We start from the raw sequence: 19,445 nt of genomic DNA on the forward strand, positions 1-19,445 counted from the left end.
ACCTGGGTCCCTCTCATTCACACACATGTATTCTGTCTTAAGCTTCATTCCTTTGTTTTCCAGAGCAGACCTCCACCTCTCTAGATTTTCCTCCACCTGCTCCCTGCTAACCTTATCTGTCAGCCTGTCCATCTCCAGAGCAAACAAGAAGGGGCTCAGATCCTTGATGCAGACCCACCTCCACCTTGAACTCCTCTGTCACACCTACAACACCTCCCCACGGTCTTACAGCTCTCATACATGTCCTGCACCACTCTAACATACTTCTCTGCCACTCCAGACGTCCTCATACACACACAGCTCCTCTCTGCACCCTGTCATACGCTTTCTCTAAATCTACGAAGACACAATGCAACTCCCTCTGACCTTCTCTGTACTTCTCCATCAGCATCCTCAAAGCAAATACTGCATCTGTTGGACTCGTTCTTGGACCAACTGCCTTTCCACTCTTCATCCTCTACAACGTCCTCACTTCACTCTTACTAATCTTTGATACTTCCTGCTCCACATCATTCGACTCTTCTAGTCTTCGTTCTCTTTCGTTTTCCTCATTCATCAACTCTTCAAAATACTCCTTGCGTCTTCCCATCACATCCTTCCCATCTCTATCTCTCTGCCTCACCAACCTGTACAAATCCACCATCTCCCTCCTTACTGTCCAACCCAGCATACAAGTCCTCATATGCTCTTTGTTTGACCTTTGCCACCTTTGGTCAATTGTGCAGAAGCCCTGGGAGGAAATCACATCTGAATATCTACAAAACTGATCAGTAAAATGCCAAGGATTTGTCAGGTATTTATTGGTAAAGTAAAGTTTAATATGCAAATTTGTCTTGACCATTATTCTGTTCTCAAATATGTTTGAATTGAATTGATTTGCATTTTTTGTGATCCATTTATAAACATTTCATTTTTTTTTTTTTGCCTGGCTGTAGCTCAAGGCAGCTGTCCACAGACTACAGGGCAATGGGAAAACTCCTGGTCCCTCTTGGCTACGTGTTGAAGTGTCCTTGGGCAAGACACTGAACCCCAGCTGCTGATGGTATGTTTGGTGAATGAGAAGCAACATTATACAGCACGTTGATACAAGCACTATGGGATCAAGCATAACAATATGACCACTTGTACAATCCGATACAGTGGCCATGGAATCGTACTGGCATAAATTATAAGAGGCGGGTCTGATGTTTTGGCCCCCTCAATTTTATATATGTTGGCCAAACCATTAGAACCACTTCTTCTTACAATGTGCTCCAGAATGACTCCACCACTTACTCTGACCTCAGTAACAATCACTTTTCTGACAGTTTCAACCTGGGGGAAAATAAAAAAAAAAAAAAAAAGAGAAATAACTTTGTAAAAGTATGATTCATGGCAGAGCCGCTGCGTATGCCTCTCTGTGTTGGCCCTAAGACGGACTGAAGACCTGTCCAGGGTGGACCCCACCTCTCACCCAATGAGAGCTGAAATACGCTCCATCCCCTCCATGACCATAAACAGGATAGTGATCAGATTAGTGTAAATTCCAGCAGAGCATCATCATGAGTGAAATCAGACCTTTAATCTGTAAAACTGTGGTTGAGTTTTCTACTTAAAATCAAACAGTAAGAGCTGCTGCTGTAACAGTGAAAGCAGAAAATGTTAAAGACTAAATGCCAACATTTAGCTGGTTTCTTGTTCTTAATGTGACAATATATTTTAAAGGTTTTGGATAAATTCAGATGTTTGAGGTTGTTACCTTGTTCTGCAGAAAAGTTTAAAACGCATTCGCTGCTGTAAAGTGTCCACGTCTCTGGTAAAAACAATCATGTTTAATACAGAATAAGACAAATGTCTGAGGTTCATAATGTTTAATATAAAATTATTTCAACAAAAACAAAAGGACAATTCTCCCATGATGCTCAACACTTAGATCCTTTTTCTGTCCAGTTCAGCAGCGGAACGTTTTCACACAGACTGAATGCTTTCGGGAAACAACAGTCCAAGACTTCTTTCTGGACCAGGACCAGCCTGCAAAAGCTGTATTTAGTCCAGAATCCTGCTTCAGCGAGGTTGTCCCAGCAGTCCAGCTTTTGCAGCCAGAGCCTCGTTCTGCTGGATGTGGTACTCCTGAAACCTCATGGAGATCCGCTGAGTCATCTTTAGATACTTCTGCAGGCAGGACTCCGAACAGCTCGACTGAAACCACAAACAACAGATTTACAGCTGGTCCCCATCAGACGCTCCGTGACACCATCAGCATTTCCTGAGGATTTGTTTCATCAGATAAAAGACACATGCTTCTCACTGTGATGGACACAAGTTTCTGTCCCTGTAACAAACTGAGCTCCTCTGTTCATTATGACTCCTCCAAAGAAAATGTGACAAAAGATGCAGGCGAAAAATTAAATGTATCGGTCCAGTTTAGTGGAGGCTGCTAACCACAGTAGCTAAACACTTTTTAAAAACTTACTTAAGACATCCACAAAGAAAACCCAACATCCTGCTGGAAAACGGGGTTTGCAACAAATGTGCTAAATCACGTTGGACACAGGAAATGTCCAAAAACAATTCAACTTCAAAAACACTTTTGTCCCCAGGGGGCAATTTAAAGCACACAGTATTACAGTAGGAACAATAGACATGCATCTGTACACTAAGACATTTAGATGGGATGAGATGGACAAATCACATGAAATAGAAACAATTACCTACTATAGCCATCTTTACAGTAATATTGTTGTCCATCTCTAATACTAGTAGTACTTTGGAGCAACATCAGTCTAAGACTGAAGACGACAAAGTTTGAAGACTCCAAATAAGTCTGAGTGAGGTGGAGGAAAACAGTCTACTACTACTTTTAAAATCCTGAGTATTAATGCAGCTTCAAAAGACACAGTTTACAGTAGAGCTCCACACAGAGACTTTACAACACAGCTCTGTATCTTTTCATCTTTAATCCAGGTTGGCTGTTTCACATGGTCTAATCAACTGAACTCTAATTACCTGAACTGAACCTAAGGAAAGGAAGGAAAAAACTTTCAGTCAAACTTTTATTTCGAATGAGTCTGCTAATCAAACATTTTAGACCTTCCAACATTGAAAATCAGACTTAAGTGTTTTAATATATAACTAATGATAAAACAAATTCTGAACATCTAATTTAAAGCTTTTTAAGGATCTGCTAACTGCTGTGACTCAGTGTTGAAAACCAAACCCAGACTGCTCTTTTGAGACACGCCTGAGAAATAAAACTTATGAGGGGATTGGTCAGACAGCCAAGAGAAGATGTGACATCACATGACATCATCAGCTTATTGAGCGAAACCATTCTCTGCATCATCACTCCTCCCCAATAACCAATCACAGCGTCCACAGACCACCGTCCAATCACATGAACTCCTGTCTTTTCTCTCATTTCCTGCTGATGAGATGAGAAAGTTTGATATTTTACCTCCTCTGGCTTCACGTCTCTGGTGGTGAAATCTTTGACACAGTCCATGAAACAGTTTTCCGTCACCTTGTTGTACGTCCCCAGAAACTCCTTGAACTGTAACACAGCACAGAATGAAGACGACTGAAGGCAACATTTGTTTTTAACTGATCTCACAACCTTCAGCGGTAAATTAAATGTAAAACATAACAAAGAAAGAACTTAGTCCCCTTCCTTAAATTCTGTTTTTGTGTATAATAATAATAAAAATGGCCTCAAATTTGCCACTAGACTCTTATGCTAATGAGGAGTTCATGGTCAACTCAATGACTGCAATGTGTCAAGGTCCTGTGGCTGTAAAACAAGCCCAAATCCCCCCTGCAACTGAGCTTCACTGTAGGTATGAGGTGTCTCTGCGCTTTTTGGTTTTCACCAACACTCTTTCGTGAAAAGTTTTTTAAATATTGATCAAATAAAAAGTGACTTTTACTAGTCAGTGAATTTGTTGGAAACTTATAGAAATGATTAACAGTAGATTAACAGAAATGTTTTATAATGGATGTTAGTTTAAATAATAACTAAATGAATTGTGAGTAAAACCTCTGCTCCTTTCTGATCAGTCATGGAAAGTGGCAGCTGTTACCTGCTTGACCTGGTCAGACTCGGACACCTGCACAGCCATGATTCAGTCTCTGTAAACAACAAACAGCTCACATCAGCTCCTGCACCAGACTCCGGTCATAAATCAGCCATTTTAACGCTCACTCCCTTCTATACAATCGACTCTGCTGACAAACCATTAGAGCTTTTTAGTTTTAAATACGTTTTTAGACTACATGTGACTTTTTTTAACCCTTTTTTAAAGTCAACATCGAAATTTAATCGATGCTGTAAAAAAGTTAAACATGAAATTTTCTGCAGTTCTTTATCTTCCAATGTTAATTCTTTAACAAATTAATTCAAATTTAATTTGGTCCAACAGAAACTGCTGCATCAGCAGCGGTTAATGGAAATTGTATCACGATATAAAACATATGATAGACACAATATTTTTTTTAGTTCTGTTTCTGTAGGCCGGCTAAGCTAACAGCTAAGTAGCTACCGGCTAACGTTATCTTCGTGTATCCGTACGTCTTTGAACAGATTTCGTTTCTGACTTTCCACACTCAGGCTTGCGGCTAACAGACTGCAGAGCTGCGCTGTGTTTTATCCTTTACCTGGTGGATGTTTGACGCGAGAATCCTCGTGGCAGCAGCGGACTGAAGGACATGTGAGATCGGACAAACTGCACCGCAGATTCAAAGTCTTCAAGAACGTTACATTCACTTAACAAACACAAAAATCACCAAATATTTGACGTTGATTTGAACGTAACTGACTCCTACTGTGGGTTTGACCGAAAAAACAAAATCAAAGACACCTGAAAACAAAATGTGGCGAGGGTTTGACCCCTAAATCTAACGGCCAACAGTATGTTACTACATAGATCGTCCGGAGTGCAACAAGAGCCCAGGACAGTTCCTACATAAAATCAAATTTTCTTCGTTTTTTTTCTTGTTAACAATTAGAAATGATGACAACAACTACCTGATTATCGCCTTTATCTTTAGAGAACAAGTTGGGTGTAAAGAGTGGAAAGTATTTAACTACCAGAATTTTCACTTACTACATGTTAAATTATACGTATTAAATGCAACTGAGCAACAGCAAATTTTCAATTTAATCTTGTTGTTTTTCCAGTGAGCACTGAAGAGCTGAAGAAAATTACTTTATTCATTTACTGAGTCGTGTCTTCAACTGGGGTTCTTTTCCTGCTGCTGCTGTGCTTTTTAACTTTTTTGTCGATTATTGTCACATGCTCAGTTTTTCTGTAACGAGGTGAAATATCCTTTGACCAAAAGCCTCTGTCAGATGGAAGGTTTGATATGAGTAATTGTTCTCCACATGTTGTCACTGTTGGTCTGCACTGTGTTGATTAAAGTATTCGGTTTTCTTTTCTTAAAAAAAGGTGATAATAACTGAGATGGTAGTAGAACACATACTCATACTGAAGTAAAAGTGCAAGCGCTTTCCTCATAAAGTACTTCACTATCAGCAAAAGTACCACAAATTATTTGCTTAAGTTCAAGTACCATGTACATGGTGTAAAATATACTTTCATGTACAACTCGGCTGTGTTGGAAAACCCCCTGAAGCAGGTAAATGTGATGGGAGACCCTTTACTTTAGTCAGTAGAAGTACTCTGTTAGAAGTAAAAGTCCTGCGTTAACTAAATATTGTAACATCAAACAATGAAACTTATCTGTTTAATCTGCAAAACCCCCTGATCTCATAAGGACTTTTCTTTTTGAACCTGGAAACAAAATAAGGCAAAAAATAAGGATGAAGTAAGAACTTTATAATGTTAGTTTTTACATTAAATCACTGTGTATAAATTTAGTAAAAACAATGTTTAGTACTTACTGTGAGGTGCAGACAGTAAAACGCAGGTTTTTGTCTCAGATCCAACAGAAGCTGAAAGACGCTGGAAAGACAGTCCGCTCTGTCTCCATCTGCGTCCCAGCCACCGGAACTACGTCAGTCCGAGTGTTTCTGCAGCTTAGCAGCTAGTTCATTTTTTTCAACATATTTATTTATATCAGTTACTAATTGTGTTTCAGTTCCACAATAAATCGGTAAAAGCCGGGTTTGGAGCTGGTCCATTTAGATTTATGGATGTGAAATTTACCTCAAATGATGAGTAACTGAACTATAAAGGAAATCTTCGACATTCCATTGTCAACAAAAGACAACAGTACATCAAACACATCAATTTGTAAATTAACACTCAATTTCCTTCTGACACAAAATTGCATCTTTATCCAGAATGATTTAGAGTATACACAGTGATAAAAACAAGTGAAAGATAGATTCTTTATGTGTTTTACAAAAGTCACAAGAATAATAATGTATTTATTTTGGCTTTACCATTTTAAATTGTTAAGCAATTTGGTCAGTTTGTCCTGTTTTTTAAAGTGCTTTATAAATAAAGTTGCCTTGTCACAGTTCTTTAAAACCTGAAGAGAACCAGATGCAATGGCAATATTCCAGAGAGTTATTTGATCGTTGTATCCTCTGGAGAACATAATTCCTTAGTAGTGAAAATGTTCATTAATTTAGAAAATGTTTACAAGAATTCCAATGGCCAGACCTCAGCAGAACACACATTTGGTCACAGGACCATCTTGGCCCCCAAGCAGCTCGTTAGTGGCACTGCAGGACGAGGAGAGAGGAAGTGGAGCCTCTGAAAGTCCAGTTCACCTTCACAAAAACATATTTTTACAAGTTTTTTACCAGAAGAAGAATATGGATAAAGGAGCTGAAATTCAGCTGCAGCTGGTGATTGAGGATGAGCTCCACCCTGAGTTTTCTCAGCTGGAGGCAGCAGCACCTTTTCATTGATTTCTCTTCTTTTTTTTCTTTTAAGTCCCAGGCCTGCAAGACCAAAAACATGTTTCTGAAGCATCAGTATGTTTTATGTCCAAACACTGGGATAGTGCTATGAGGCTAATGTTAATGTTGAACCTTGCTGAAAATCATTCATCAAATATTAGCCTGCATTTCAAAATCAGACAAATGTCTGAGAAGAGATAAAATGTCCATAAAATGGGACATTGGACGGCTTTTTTAAAATCAGTAATAGTTTTATCTATAACTTTATCTTAACTTAAAGCTTAAAGTGTTCCTCAGTAAGATGTGATCATGTTCAGGATTCTCTTAACTTTATCAAAATGTTCTAAATTCATCACCCTCCTGTAACAATACCACTGGTTGTATTTAGCTAATATTGGAAATTAGTTTCTAATCTTATGAAACTGGAGCTGTAAACTCAACTTGTGGATCAATACTTAGTAAAACACCTTATACATGATTTAAGTGAAATGATTATGTCATCTCTACAAAATCTTTATGCTATAATTTAAATAGTTGAATGTTTTGGTCTGGAGGTGTCCTCAGTTTGAGTATTATTGATAATAAATCCAGATCAGATTCGTAGATTTTTGGTTACTAATTGTTTTAACAGTGCTTAATAATCCTTTTTTGAAGCTTAGCAGCATTTTTTTCAGTCAGTTTGCCATCGAAAAACTGCGCCTCCTGAAAAATGCCTAAAGAGAGAGCCAGAAGTTAGGACATGGGTCTGAACACAGGATGGAGCTGTCATTTTTTATTTAATTCTTAATTACATTCATGTGGTGTTTATTGTCCTGTTGCACAGTGTGCTCCCAAACGTCTCTGCATGTGGACACTTAAATATCTGTTAAATACATTTTTAATTTAGAAAAGTTCAAACGCATTTCTCACAAATGTAAATGATCAAACAACTTTAATTAATGTAGAGTGAACAGATCAATGAAAAGTAAAAGGAAGCAACTAACCTAACCCTGATCCCAACCTGAACCCTAACCCAGCTTTTAGAGGACACTCTCACAGTCAGGACTTGAAAAGATTCTTTGCTGGGGATAAAATGTAGTTTGTCTGAATTTAACATGTATGAGACATTTGACTAAAAGCCATTTCTCTGCTGAGCTACAGAACAAACATTTTCTGAGTCTAAGGCCATTTAAACCTGTTTGGATATTCTGTTCAATGGACCTGTCCACATATTTATAAGCACTGCGTGTTCTTCAACTCATGTTTTGTTTTATGATGCACCAAATGTTTTGTATTGGTGAAAGGTCTGGACTGCAGTCAGGCCAGTTCAGCACCCGGACTCTTCTCCTGTGAAGCCATGCTGTTGTGATGAATGCAGTATGTGGTTGTGCATTGTTTTCCCCTGAAAGAGACGTTGTCTGGATGGGAGCATATGTTGCTCTATAACCTCTATGTACTTTTCAGCATTGATGGAGCCTTTCCAGATGTGTCAGGTGCCCACAGCATTGGCACTTACCCACCCTCACACCATCAGAGATACAGGCTTCTGAACTTTCCGCTGATAACAGTCCAATATCAACAAGTGTTTGTTTGGCGATCATACACCAGAAGAGAGTCGATGCTTTGGATGAACACAAATGTTTGGCGATGGTGGGCCACAGCATACACTGACGCCATCTTTTCACCTGAAACATTGCACAACACTGCATTTATAAAACAAGGATAAATATTTGATCTTCTGAATCTGAACTCAGCAAATCACACACTGAATGAATAAACAGGACCGATCCAGTCCTTGTTGCTGTACATTTGACTGCATGTGTTGCACACGCTGAATAATGAGACAGTCTCGTCACAGAGTTTATTTTGTGTTATTGCTTCAATTAAGACCCAGTTTAATTTGAGAACAAGCTGCTTTATGACCATGTGAGTTTACTGTGGCCTTGGTTACAGGTAACAAAGCTACTGTCTGCTGGTCAAACAGGTGACTTGCGTAAAAGCAGGTGAGTTTTCCTCACAACAGCATTTTAAACAAAGATAAAATACTACGAACTCTGAGTCTAATATACCAACAAAATGAACTCTTTACTACATTTTACAGATCAAACTTCTGAATTAAGAAGTTTCCTGTTTTATACAGTATTACAGCTGTTTTGTCCTCCTTCTGTCTCCTCCTTGTGGAAGACTTTTTCATCTGACTGTTTGCTCCAGCTTATTTTGATGGCTGCATTCTGTCCTACGTCCTTCAGCTTCTGTTGGATCTGAGACACAAAACACACTTTTTACTGTCATAAGAAGCAGCCCACGGTGGGTATGTGTACTCTTATTGAGCATCACTGAAGCTGCAGTATTACAGGACTAAATGGGCAGTATTTGGAGAGAAATTATCCTTCTTTGTAGATCCATCAGTGTCTAGGGGACCTACACACCTCCTAGATCTCAACAACATGTGGAGAGTCTCTTGTGTATCGTGGTGAATGTTTTTTTAAACTGAGCGGATGTTGGAGCTAATAGTTGGTGAACAGCAGTTACTTTTACTAAAATTACGTAAATAAAGTACGTCACAAAAGAAGGGGTGGCAGTGGCAAAGTTGGTAGACTGGCCACCCACAGGGTCAGAGGTTTGCGTCCGGTCCAAAGCTACACAGAACCATAAATTAAGCCTAGTGAGGTGTTTTGAACTTTAAGAATAAAGTCAAGGATCTCAGAACCTCGCCCATCACGTTTACCTGCTTCAGCATGATTTCCAACACAGCTGGGTCGTTCAGGTCCAGAGACGAGTCCTGATTCAACAGACGCAGTCTGATCACCTGCTTCCTCACAACTGAGGAAAAACATAATGACTGTAATGGTCAGGACTCTGATTGTGATGAAACTCTGTAGCTCAATGCTTTGTGTTCGGACCACATTTTTTGTAGTTCCCTCAGTTTCCAGAGAAAAGCTATAAAGAGCCACAGTCAAAGAGCAGCCAGTGAACATAAACCCTTTCACACATTAATCTGATGCCAACTGAATTTGATATTTGAATAACCACCGGCTCACTCTTCTCTCTTCACTAGATTTGCATCTCACTTATAACACAGCACCAGTTTGAAGGGCCTTCAGTCAAATTAGGGCACCAGGATTATTATCATATACTAAAACAAACAACAAAAATCCCTAGTTTGACAATATCTTCTTTTATGTATTTGTACTTTTACTTAAACGGTAACTAAACACATTTTCAACTTGCTTTCTATGGCTTTAGTTTAGGTGTAAATGCACATTAATGCTTCTAAACTTCCCTCTGACTTCACTATATTAAAATATTTCTCTGCTTGTAGCTGAAAAACTCCTCCAGATGATTTTTATCATTAGAAGTTCAGATGATGTCAATTGGGGGATCTCTCGAAAAGCAGATTGACCATGATTACAAACTCCATAGTGTGAGCAACAAGATGACATAATCAGAACTGAAGGTTCTTACGTATTATTGTCATCTGGAGGCATTTTTCAGGTAGAAGTAGAGTTATATTTTGATTTTCTAAACTTCCTCGTTCCACCACCAAGTGTCCTTGTCCACTTTCCTCTTTTCAGATGACACACCGAGTAACCTCCTACCTGTCTCCCTGATCAGAGTAGCTGTAGTGGTCCAGTCATTCGGAAGCACTTCCTGAAAACCCAGAGTCTTTCAGAGCTCCTTACTGAAAACTACCCAACATTCTTTTTAAGTTCCACCTCTTCGTCCTCTGCTCTGCCTTTGTCCTCTTCATCTTCCTCACCACCAGAGTCATTTTACACACCACCATCCTGTGTTGTCTTGCTACACTCTCCTCTACCAATAATGTACAGTCACTTTCAGCAACATCTACACAAGATGTCGTCCACCTGAGGTTTTCTACCTCCGCTCTTATACGTCACCCTATGTTCCTGCCTCTTCTGGAAGAAAGTGTTCATTACAGCCATTTCCATCCTCTTTGCAAAGTCTACCACCATCTGTCCTTCTACGTTCCTGTCATGAAGACCAAACCTGCCCATCACATTCTCATCACCTCTGTTCTCTTCACCTACATGTCCATTGAAATCTGCACCAATGACAACTCTCTCACATCTGGGGATGATCTGCATCACTTCATCTAACTCACTCCAGAATTTCTCCTTCTCTTCTAACTCACATCCTACCTGTGGAGCATAACCACTAACAGCATTGAACATCACACCTTCAATTTCAGCTTCAGACTCATCAACCTGTCTGATACTCTTTTCACCTCTAGAACATTCCTCACAAACTCCTCTTTCAGGATAACTCCTACTCCAATTCTTCCTATCTGACCCATGGTAGAACAACTTGAACCCTGCTCCTAAGCTTCTAGCCTTGCTACCTTTCCACCTGGTCTCCTGGACACGCAGTATATCCACCTTCCTTCTCTGCATCATGTCACCAACTCTCTATCCTTCCTTGTCAGAGTCCCAACATCCAAAGTCCCTGTCAGTCCTACACTCTTGGCTTTCCTCTTCTCTCTCTGCTTACGAACACATCTTTCTCCTCTCCTTTGACCAACAGTAGCCTAATTTAATCCACCTCCCTGAAGGCTAAAAGCACCATTGCCGGTGGTTGTTAACCTGGGTTGCGACCGATCCGGTATGGAAGTCTGACTTGGCATGTGTTTTATGTCAGATGCCCTTCTTGACACAACCCTCTGCATTTATCCAGACTTGGGTCTGACACAAGAAGACACTGGAATGTGCCCCCTTGCATTTTTTTACAATTCCTCACATAAACCCCGATAACTTTAATATTAGCATAATTGCTCGCACTCTGGGTAGCGAAGGATGCTGCCACTGAAGGTGCATCATTCCCCGCAAACACTACGTTGTAGAGGCCACTGTCTGCAGCGCTGAACACCAAATTCACTAATCAGAATTCTGATTTAGAAATCAGAGAACTAGTCTCTATGGACGTATCCAACCTCACTGACATGAACCTGAGGCAGTGACACGATCATCAGCTGGGCCACTTATAACCCATTGATAAACGATACGAGTTTAATCATTTAACACAGCAACAGTAACGTTAGCTGGTAGCTGTATTTTAACTAGCCACCTATAAGTTTGGTGGCTAACACTGCCATGCTAAATTAGCAGATTTTATCAAGATTTGCATTTGAGACAATGACTTTGTTCACAAAAATGTAAAAATGTGATTTTGCACATTTACAAATACAATATTCAGATATAAGTAAAGTTTTGTACCCTGCATTTACATTTGCAAATCATAAAGTACATTTAGAAATCATTATTGCATTGTTTTAACTCCATACATGTCAACCTTTGCCTGTCCTAGCTGGAGTCCTACAGTGTGTTCACTTCCTGGTTCTGCTGTTAACACAAATATCAGTTGATGTCTTAACTTGGTCTGTAATCATGGATTCCAACTCACCACGACTGTAGCAAATGAAAGGTCTCTTCTCACCACAGGGCCAGTCCTCCCACTGCCCATTTGTTTCAAAGCTTGCTGATACACAGGGCTCATATCCTTTTCCATTGGGTTCCACTGTATCTTGTCTCCAGTACCTGAATGAGACGTCACTTCCATCGGACCATGACCAGGTGTCTCTGTACAGGCCGATCCAGACTGTTTTACCAGAAGGGACCTGCTTTGCTATCATCTGGTTCTCTGCCTGGTTCCTCACACTGGCCAGATCTGTGTAGTGAGTTCGGCAGTAGTTCTGAGCCTGAGGCCACGTCATGTTGACATTAATGAAGACAAATTTCACATTATAGTCTGGAAATGAACCACAGTGAAGTGCTGTTTAGAATAACAATGATAAGGATCCAATACATACCACATTTCCAGAAAAGCTGGAACTCTTTAAAAATGCAAATTCTTTCCAATTCATGTCCATTAATGTACAAGACAACAAAGCAAATCTAGGATGGTTTTGAAGATCCATTACACATCCACACAAAGGTCCAAATTAACATTTTTTATGTACATAGAAATTAGACATTGGATATTTACAGAACATCTACATGAGACAAAATCAAAAGATTTCCATTTCAGATTTAGTAACATGGACATTTGTTTCTAACCCCTTTTTGAAGGTCAGAAAACTTCCAAAACAGACCAAACAAAGACGTCTGTCTAGCACGTGTCATGAATGTCCGCAGTCCACAAAAAACAATGTTTTTTTTATTTACGTACAAAACATGTAGAGCACAATAAGGCAAATCCAAGGCAAATGCTCCTCTATCCAGAGCTCTGCAGCTTTAAAGGTACCTGCTAGATGACAGGAACTACAAGTGAAGAACATATCTACTTTATACAAATATTCTCTGATGCAGTTCAGTTACAGCCAAGCAAGAGCCAGCTGAAGCAGAGAATCTGTTTAATGTCTAACGTGAGCGAATTATAAACTAAAGACAGGAGAAGCATATAGTTGGGTCTACACCTGCATATGGCCTTTTTCTGAAAAAACACAAATGACCTGCGCTTTGCAGTGTCCCTGAATGCACCTCGCCCGTGAGACACAACAGACCTTCAGTCTCTGACAGAAGCAGACTTTAATCGAAAACCCTCCCACAATTGGAAATGATCCAGTTACAGTCTGGTTAAAATGTGAAGAGAGGAAGTGTCCACTCCAACGTTCATCCTGAGTTTAAGGGACAGAGAAATATTCCTATAATACGGTGGTGCTGACTGTCAAACAACAGCCACAGGTTGTCTGCTTTGCTCAGGTTGCCTTTGTTTTATGTTTGTTTCTGTTACGTGTGTGAAAGGCCAACTTGAAAAGTGTCTAGACCTGAATCTCTAGACATAGTCCAGTGTGCAGAGACAACACTTCTACATCTGGTCTGAACACAGAGATGTCCTGCTTTTTATTTAAGTCGTCTGATGGTTAGTCTGAAAGTCACTGAAGCCCTTTCACACCTGAGTTTTAGTGTCAGCAACAACCACAGCTGGTTCCGAACTACTAATTAAGGAGACCCCCCCCAGGCCCAACACTCCCAAAAGGTCATAAAGAAAAGGGAGAGAGCCAGTTTGGTGTGATATTAAAAATATAATCAGTTTAGGATCTCACCTGTGACATTAAAGCAGAATGCTGTCATGACAGTTTGACAGTCAGTATCCATCCACAGTCCAGTATTATTCATGGAAGCACAGTGCCATGTAATTTGGGTACCACCTGGCTGACCATCGGCCCAGCTCCTGAAGTCAGTCTCTCCGTTTCTGTGGAAACGTCCATTATCCATCGACCACCTCCAGCTGTCAATAGGATCATATAGACCTATCCAGGCCCGCTGGAAGCAAAGGTACAACAGTAATAAACCTCAAGGTGCTCAGATTTAAAATTCTTCTATTTTGTGTTTCACATTACAAATGTTCAGAAATCAATGTAACATAGGCACCCAACATATCAGTGGGTCAGTCCACCAGACAAAAGGTACTGTTTAATATATCATGGTGTCACCTTCAAGTACAAACTGGAATACTTTGATCTCCATCTTTTGAACATGAATGAACCTGATGAATTTGCCTTATTGTTCGAATACTTTTGAATAGGACTGTGATACAACAATGACCACTGAAAAAACAGGTTAGTGAGAAAACAAGACAACTCACAGTGTTAGTTTGGCTCCTATTTGCCATGTTGTTCAGAATGTACACATCATCCATGCTGCTTATAGTGGCCAGGTCAGTGTAATTTTCTCTGCAGTATTTTTGTGCCTCAGAACAGTTCATCTGGTTGTAAATAAAAGAGAACTGACGGGAAATATCTGACAATGTAGCACACAGCCCTGCAGGGACAGAAACATATGCATTTTAATTCAACTTGTAGAAAAATCATATTACAGCCAACATAACCAGTGGTTGAAGGTAAACTTACTTACAATTTCCCCTTTACATTTGGATTCTTTGAACCTCTGGTCATTTTGAAATTAGCTTCTAAACTTATAACTTCATAGAGTGGAACTGGCTCAGTTATTATTACTGCCTCACCATAGTTAAAGTCTTGATAAAAGTTTTGCAGCCATGAAAATAAAGCAGTTTACTGTAAAGGTGCTGTGAAAGAGAAATAAATACATAAAAACTTGCCTGTTGCAGCCATAATGAGCAGAAGAACTATTTCCATTTTTACCTCCTGATTTGGTGTGAGATCAGCTTTGTGGCCATGAAAACTGCTTTTCATATGAAACAAAAACACTGTATAAACCTTCTGGATCATTTGACTTGATGTAAATCGGTTAACGTGAACTGATATGAATAATCAGATGACTGGAGCCTGGATGTGTTACTCTAGTTATATAGAGCTCATATTTTCTGAGCTCTGTGTCTATGTAAATAACCTACACATTTAGAAACATCTAAATGAATATATATATATATATATATATATATATATATATATATATATATATATATATATATGTGTGTGTGTGTGTGTGTGTGTGTGTGTGTGTGTGTGTGTGTATATGTATATGTATATGTATATGTATACATACATACATACATACATACATACATATATATTTGCTAAATGACTAAATGTGTATATATATATATATATATGTATATACATACATACATATATATATACATTCCCATTTAGTCATTTAGCAAACGCTTTTATCCAAAGCGACTTACAAGTGAGGTACAAGGCAAGCAAAATATATATATATATATATTTATATTTATATTTATATTTATATTTATATTTATATTTATATTTATATTTATATTTATATTTATATTTATATTTATATTTATATATATGTGAGCTCATTATTAGAATCAGTGTGTCTGTGCTCACTAGGGATTTGCCAGTGGACAGACTATAGCAGTGTAAATTTTTAATGAGTTATTTACTGTGTATTCATATATACAGTATACACAGTATACACAGTATATCTATTGCTAATGTTCATAAGAAAGACAAAACCACAGCATTTGCTTAAGTAATAGCAGAGTCTCTCAATGTAAGTCACCTCCCAGTACCAGAACCTTCTGTTCCATCTGAACCATCAGTAGAGATCCACTAAGATACACAGACTGGAAAATTTTCAAATGTTGATAGACATGATAGGACATTTCAGTGAATGAGAAAATCTACTACATTCGCACATATGTAGGGGGTCCTGTAATGACAACTATTGAGAGTTATTTTCTTTTAGGTACAGACCAAGCTTATCATAGAATATCCTAAAAGAAAAGTATGGAAGCTCCTTTGTGATCGCAGGATCCTAAATGACTGTGGTGAAAACCAAAGGATCCTTACCAAGCTCCTAATTGGTTAGTAGCCAAATGGAACAGGAAGGCCATTGAAATTGAAGAAGCAAACCAAATGTTCCAAGTTTGGAACAAACAGTTTGTTGACTTCCTTACATTATAAGCTAAGGTAGCTTGTAATCCACTAACTTCACGCCCTGAAGTCCAGTGATGGTGAAAAGCCTCCATGTTTTGGTGCACATGTACTGGTAAAAAGCACGGAAGAAACCCTGGAAGTGAAGTGGTGTCCATCACATTGTATTCACACATGTTGGAAGTTCATGGCTATGTCAGGATCTTGTTGCACTTCCTGTCCCTGGACTTTTATTTTGTGGCCCCTTCTCCTTACTTCCTGTTCCTGGTTCTGTTCACCCAGCTTTACCCTCGTTGTCCCTCATTGTTTGCACCTGTTCCCCCTCTATTTAAGTTCAGTCTTCCCTTCACTCCCCTGCCAGATCCTCGTCATTGTTAATGTGGTCTCTGCCATTGTGGTTACTGTCTTTGTCGTGGTCACCGCTGTCATTGTCATCATTATTACCCTCACCAACCCCTCAGGCTCTGGACTCTGGAGGTAAAAGCTGATAGTGAATTTCATGGACTCTTGCATTTGGGACTCTTGTATCTCCTGGACTTTTGTTTTTGGGACCCTGTGCAGCTTTCCCCTTTGGTCTGAGTTTTGGTGATGGGCCTGCTTGCTGTTTTGTTTTTCCGTGTCTTGTTAATTTAGTTTATCTGTTTGTTAGTTTCCTTAGACTTCCTCGTTGTTTTCCTGTGTAGTGATTTTTGTTTGTCTGTGCCTTATTTATCTGGTTTCCCTCTGGTTATCAGTTTTCCTTAGTCCCCCTCCGTGTTAGATTTTATGTTTATCCAAGTCTTATTTGTTTCCTGAGCCTGTTGTCCTAAGTTACCTTCTTACTATCTGTTAAGTTAATCCCCCTCATGTTCTGGTCCCTTTGGTTAGTCTGAGTTTTCTTTGTTCTGTAGCCGGTTCCTAGTATCCTCCTGTTAGGAGCGACTTCTGTTTACTACTTACATCCGTCAATAAAGCCCCTCGTTATTTGCAATCCCTCTTACAGTCTCTTCACTTGGGTCCTCCCTTAACCTAAACGTGACAGGCTAAGTAAATTAAAGGACAAGTCAAGTTTGTACAAAGGAAAAACTTGTGTTTTGGATGTTTGAAACCAGGACGTCATTCAAAGAGCTGTGAGAAGAGGAGCATCTGTGACACATGTACAGGGAAGCACCCAACATGCCTACACGAAGAGCCAAAAGGATGGAAAGAACAGCAGTTTTTGAAACGAACAGAGTGGGAAACGTGAAATCAGGGGAAAGGTCAGGGGAAGTAATGCAATCTCAGCAGAACAATGAAATGTCAAATAAAAAAACACCTAATAGAACGGTCCAAGGCATGAGCAATACATCTACAGCTGTTCCAGTGTGGTTTTCCACCATAAGTAACCCAGGGAATGAACTCCTCGTGTATGTGTAAGTAAAGTGAAGCCACATTCATCTTACAAGAAAAGGCAGAAACTCTCAATACACCAAAAGAGTTGTGCAATTAAAAATCTCCACATTGTCATCCAGAATTACAGTCATTCCATGTCAAAAGTTAAAGGGCCTACAAGTCAGAGGTGTATAAGCCAACCAGGATTTCCTGTTTTTGTTTATGTTGTGTATTGTAAGGTTAATTAGATTAAGAAGTATATGTATGTGTACTGATGATGTCAGTAATGACATCATATGGCTTCGAGGTTTGCCTTTATAGTGTGCCTTAGGAGTTTACCTTTCACATAGTTTCTTATTGTGTTCTGTGGATTTAGCCATACTTTGAGAAACGTGCTCTGTGGATTTACAAACCAAAAACTTGTTTGATGGAATTGATTCGTGAACACGTTTTTGAAATTGCTAGTCGTAAAATTGTATTATAGAACTAGTCCGTTATCAGCTAAGAAACAGCTTGAAAAACGTGGAATTCAATAAATTTTCAGTGTTCGTCATACAGTGATCTCTGGAGTGGATAAATGTTGGACCATCAGATACAAGTAAGATTGCCTCTACAAGAGGGTTTTTCTCATCAAAGCCTTTTCACTGCTTAACAACTTAGTTGAGCTGTTTATGTGGCTGCAGGCGGTGTAGATAGGAGGACGAGGTGGGCTGCCTTGGAGAAACAATCTACGATGCTGAGGAAAGTAGTGTTCCATTATGTGGAGGGAAGTCCAGAAATGAAGTCCAGGACGATGTGTGACCAAGGGCTATCAGGGACAGGAAGGTGTTGGAGGAGACTGGCAGGGTTTGCGTTGGTGGTTTTTCCCACACAGGCTGCGACCAACACTTTGGTGTCCTTGGAGAGAGGGCCACCAAACGTGTCGCCAGATGAAGTCGATGGAGTGGTCTGCACCAGGGTGCCAGGAGAATTTTAAACAGTGGGCTTGAGAACCTGGGGCTGGACCTGAGATGGTATGAACAGGAGGCCAGGGGGTCTGATGCCAGGGTCAGGTTCTCTCTGCTGGGATGTGTTGGGAAAGGACCACATTCACACTGACTTCTGAAGCGTCCACCTTGACAATGAACTGACAGGAGGTGTCGGGCTGAGACAAGATGGGTGAGGTGGCCAACAACTCCTTCAGGCAGGTGAAGGCGCTCTCTGCATTTGGGAGGTTCAGTGAAATGGGGTGGCAGGGGATGTTAACTTGGTTAGGGGGGCAGGCAACAGTACTGTAGCTTTTGATTTATCGAATGTAGAAATCCCAGGAAGTGCTGCAGTTCTTTTCTTGTCTCGAGTCTGGGCCTTTTTGTGACAGAACACATGTTTACAGGGTCCGTTCTCACCTCTCTCCAATCAGAAATCCTAGGAATGACACAGTTTTATCTTGGAACTTGCACTTTTGAGCTTTAACAGAATTTGTTCAGTCTCAGTCTTTGTAAAACCTGTTGGACATGTTGTTGATTCTCGTGGAGGGATTTGGAAAATATGAATATATCATCTAGATAGACAAAGCTCTTTCCTGGCATGTGTGTGATAGTGTAAGAGTATCTCATTAAGCCTGAATCTCTGGATGCGAGGGGGGAGCGCGTATAGAGCCTGTCCACCTAAAAGACTCACTAGAGGTTTATGGTCGGTTTCCAACTCAAAATGAAGTCAGATGATGAAGTTGCTGAAGCTCTCACAGGCCCAGATCAGTGCCATTTCCTCCTTCTCCAGTTGAGCGTATCTCTGTTCTGTTTCTGTTAGTTACCTGGAAGCGTAAACAATCAGTAACCGGTTCTCTCCCTCCTTCTGTAGCATTTACATTTACACATTTACATTTACATTTAGTCGTTTAGCAGACGCTTTTATCCAAAGCGACTTACAAGTGAGGTACAAGGCAGCAAAAAT

At 39.8% G+C, this 19,445-nt stretch overlaps 1 protein-coding gene and 1 non-coding gene across 2 annotated transcripts; both read right to left on the reverse strand.

The window, feature by feature from the left end:
* Nucleotides 1-1,835: 1,835 nt before the first annotated feature.
* On the reverse strand, nt 1,836-5,396 carry timm9 (translocase of inner mitochondrial membrane 9 homolog). Its single transcript, XM_067479705.1, has 4 exons — nt 4,630-5,396; nt 4,056-4,104; nt 3,434-3,529; nt 1,836-2,178 (listed from the first exon to the last, which is right to left on the reverse strand). The coding sequence occupies exons 2-4, from the start codon at nt 4,092-4,094 to the stop codon at nt 2,044-2,046; spliced, it is 270 nt and encodes an 89-aa protein (XP_067335806.1). The 5' UTR covers nt 4,095-4,104; nt 4,630-5,396; the 3' UTR covers nt 1,836-2,043.
* LOC137102006 (small nucleolar RNA SNORD53/SNORD92) lies at nt 3,246-3,330 on the reverse strand. The gene has a single exon (XR_010911163.1). It is a non-coding gene; the product is annotated as a small nucleolar RNA SNORD53/SNORD92 (small nucleolar RNA).
* Nucleotides 5,397-19,445: the final 14,049 nt, after the last annotated feature.

This window comes from Channa argus, chromosome 16, assembly GCF_033026475.1.
Source record: "Channa argus isolate prfri chromosome 16, Channa argus male v1.0, whole genome shotgun sequence".
In the NCBI taxonomy this organism is placed as follows: domain Eukaryota; kingdom Metazoa; phylum Chordata; class Actinopteri; order Anabantiformes; family Channidae; genus Channa; species Channa argus.

Excerpts from the sequence above, each read along its gene's own strand:
- timm9 (XM_067479705.1), bottom strand. The coding sequence starts at position 4,094 with ATGGCTGTGCAGGTGTCCGAGTCTGACCAGGTCAAGCAG. Across the intron at positions 3,530-4,055 it reads AGTCTGACCAGGTCAAGCAG|TTCAAGGAGTTTCTGGGGAC; the intron begins GTAACAGCTGCC and ends GCTGTGTTACAG. Across the intron at positions 2,179-3,433 it reads GAGACGTGAAGCCAGAGGAG|TCGAGCTGTTCGGAGTCCTG; the intron begins GTAAAATATCAA and ends TTGTGGTTTCAG.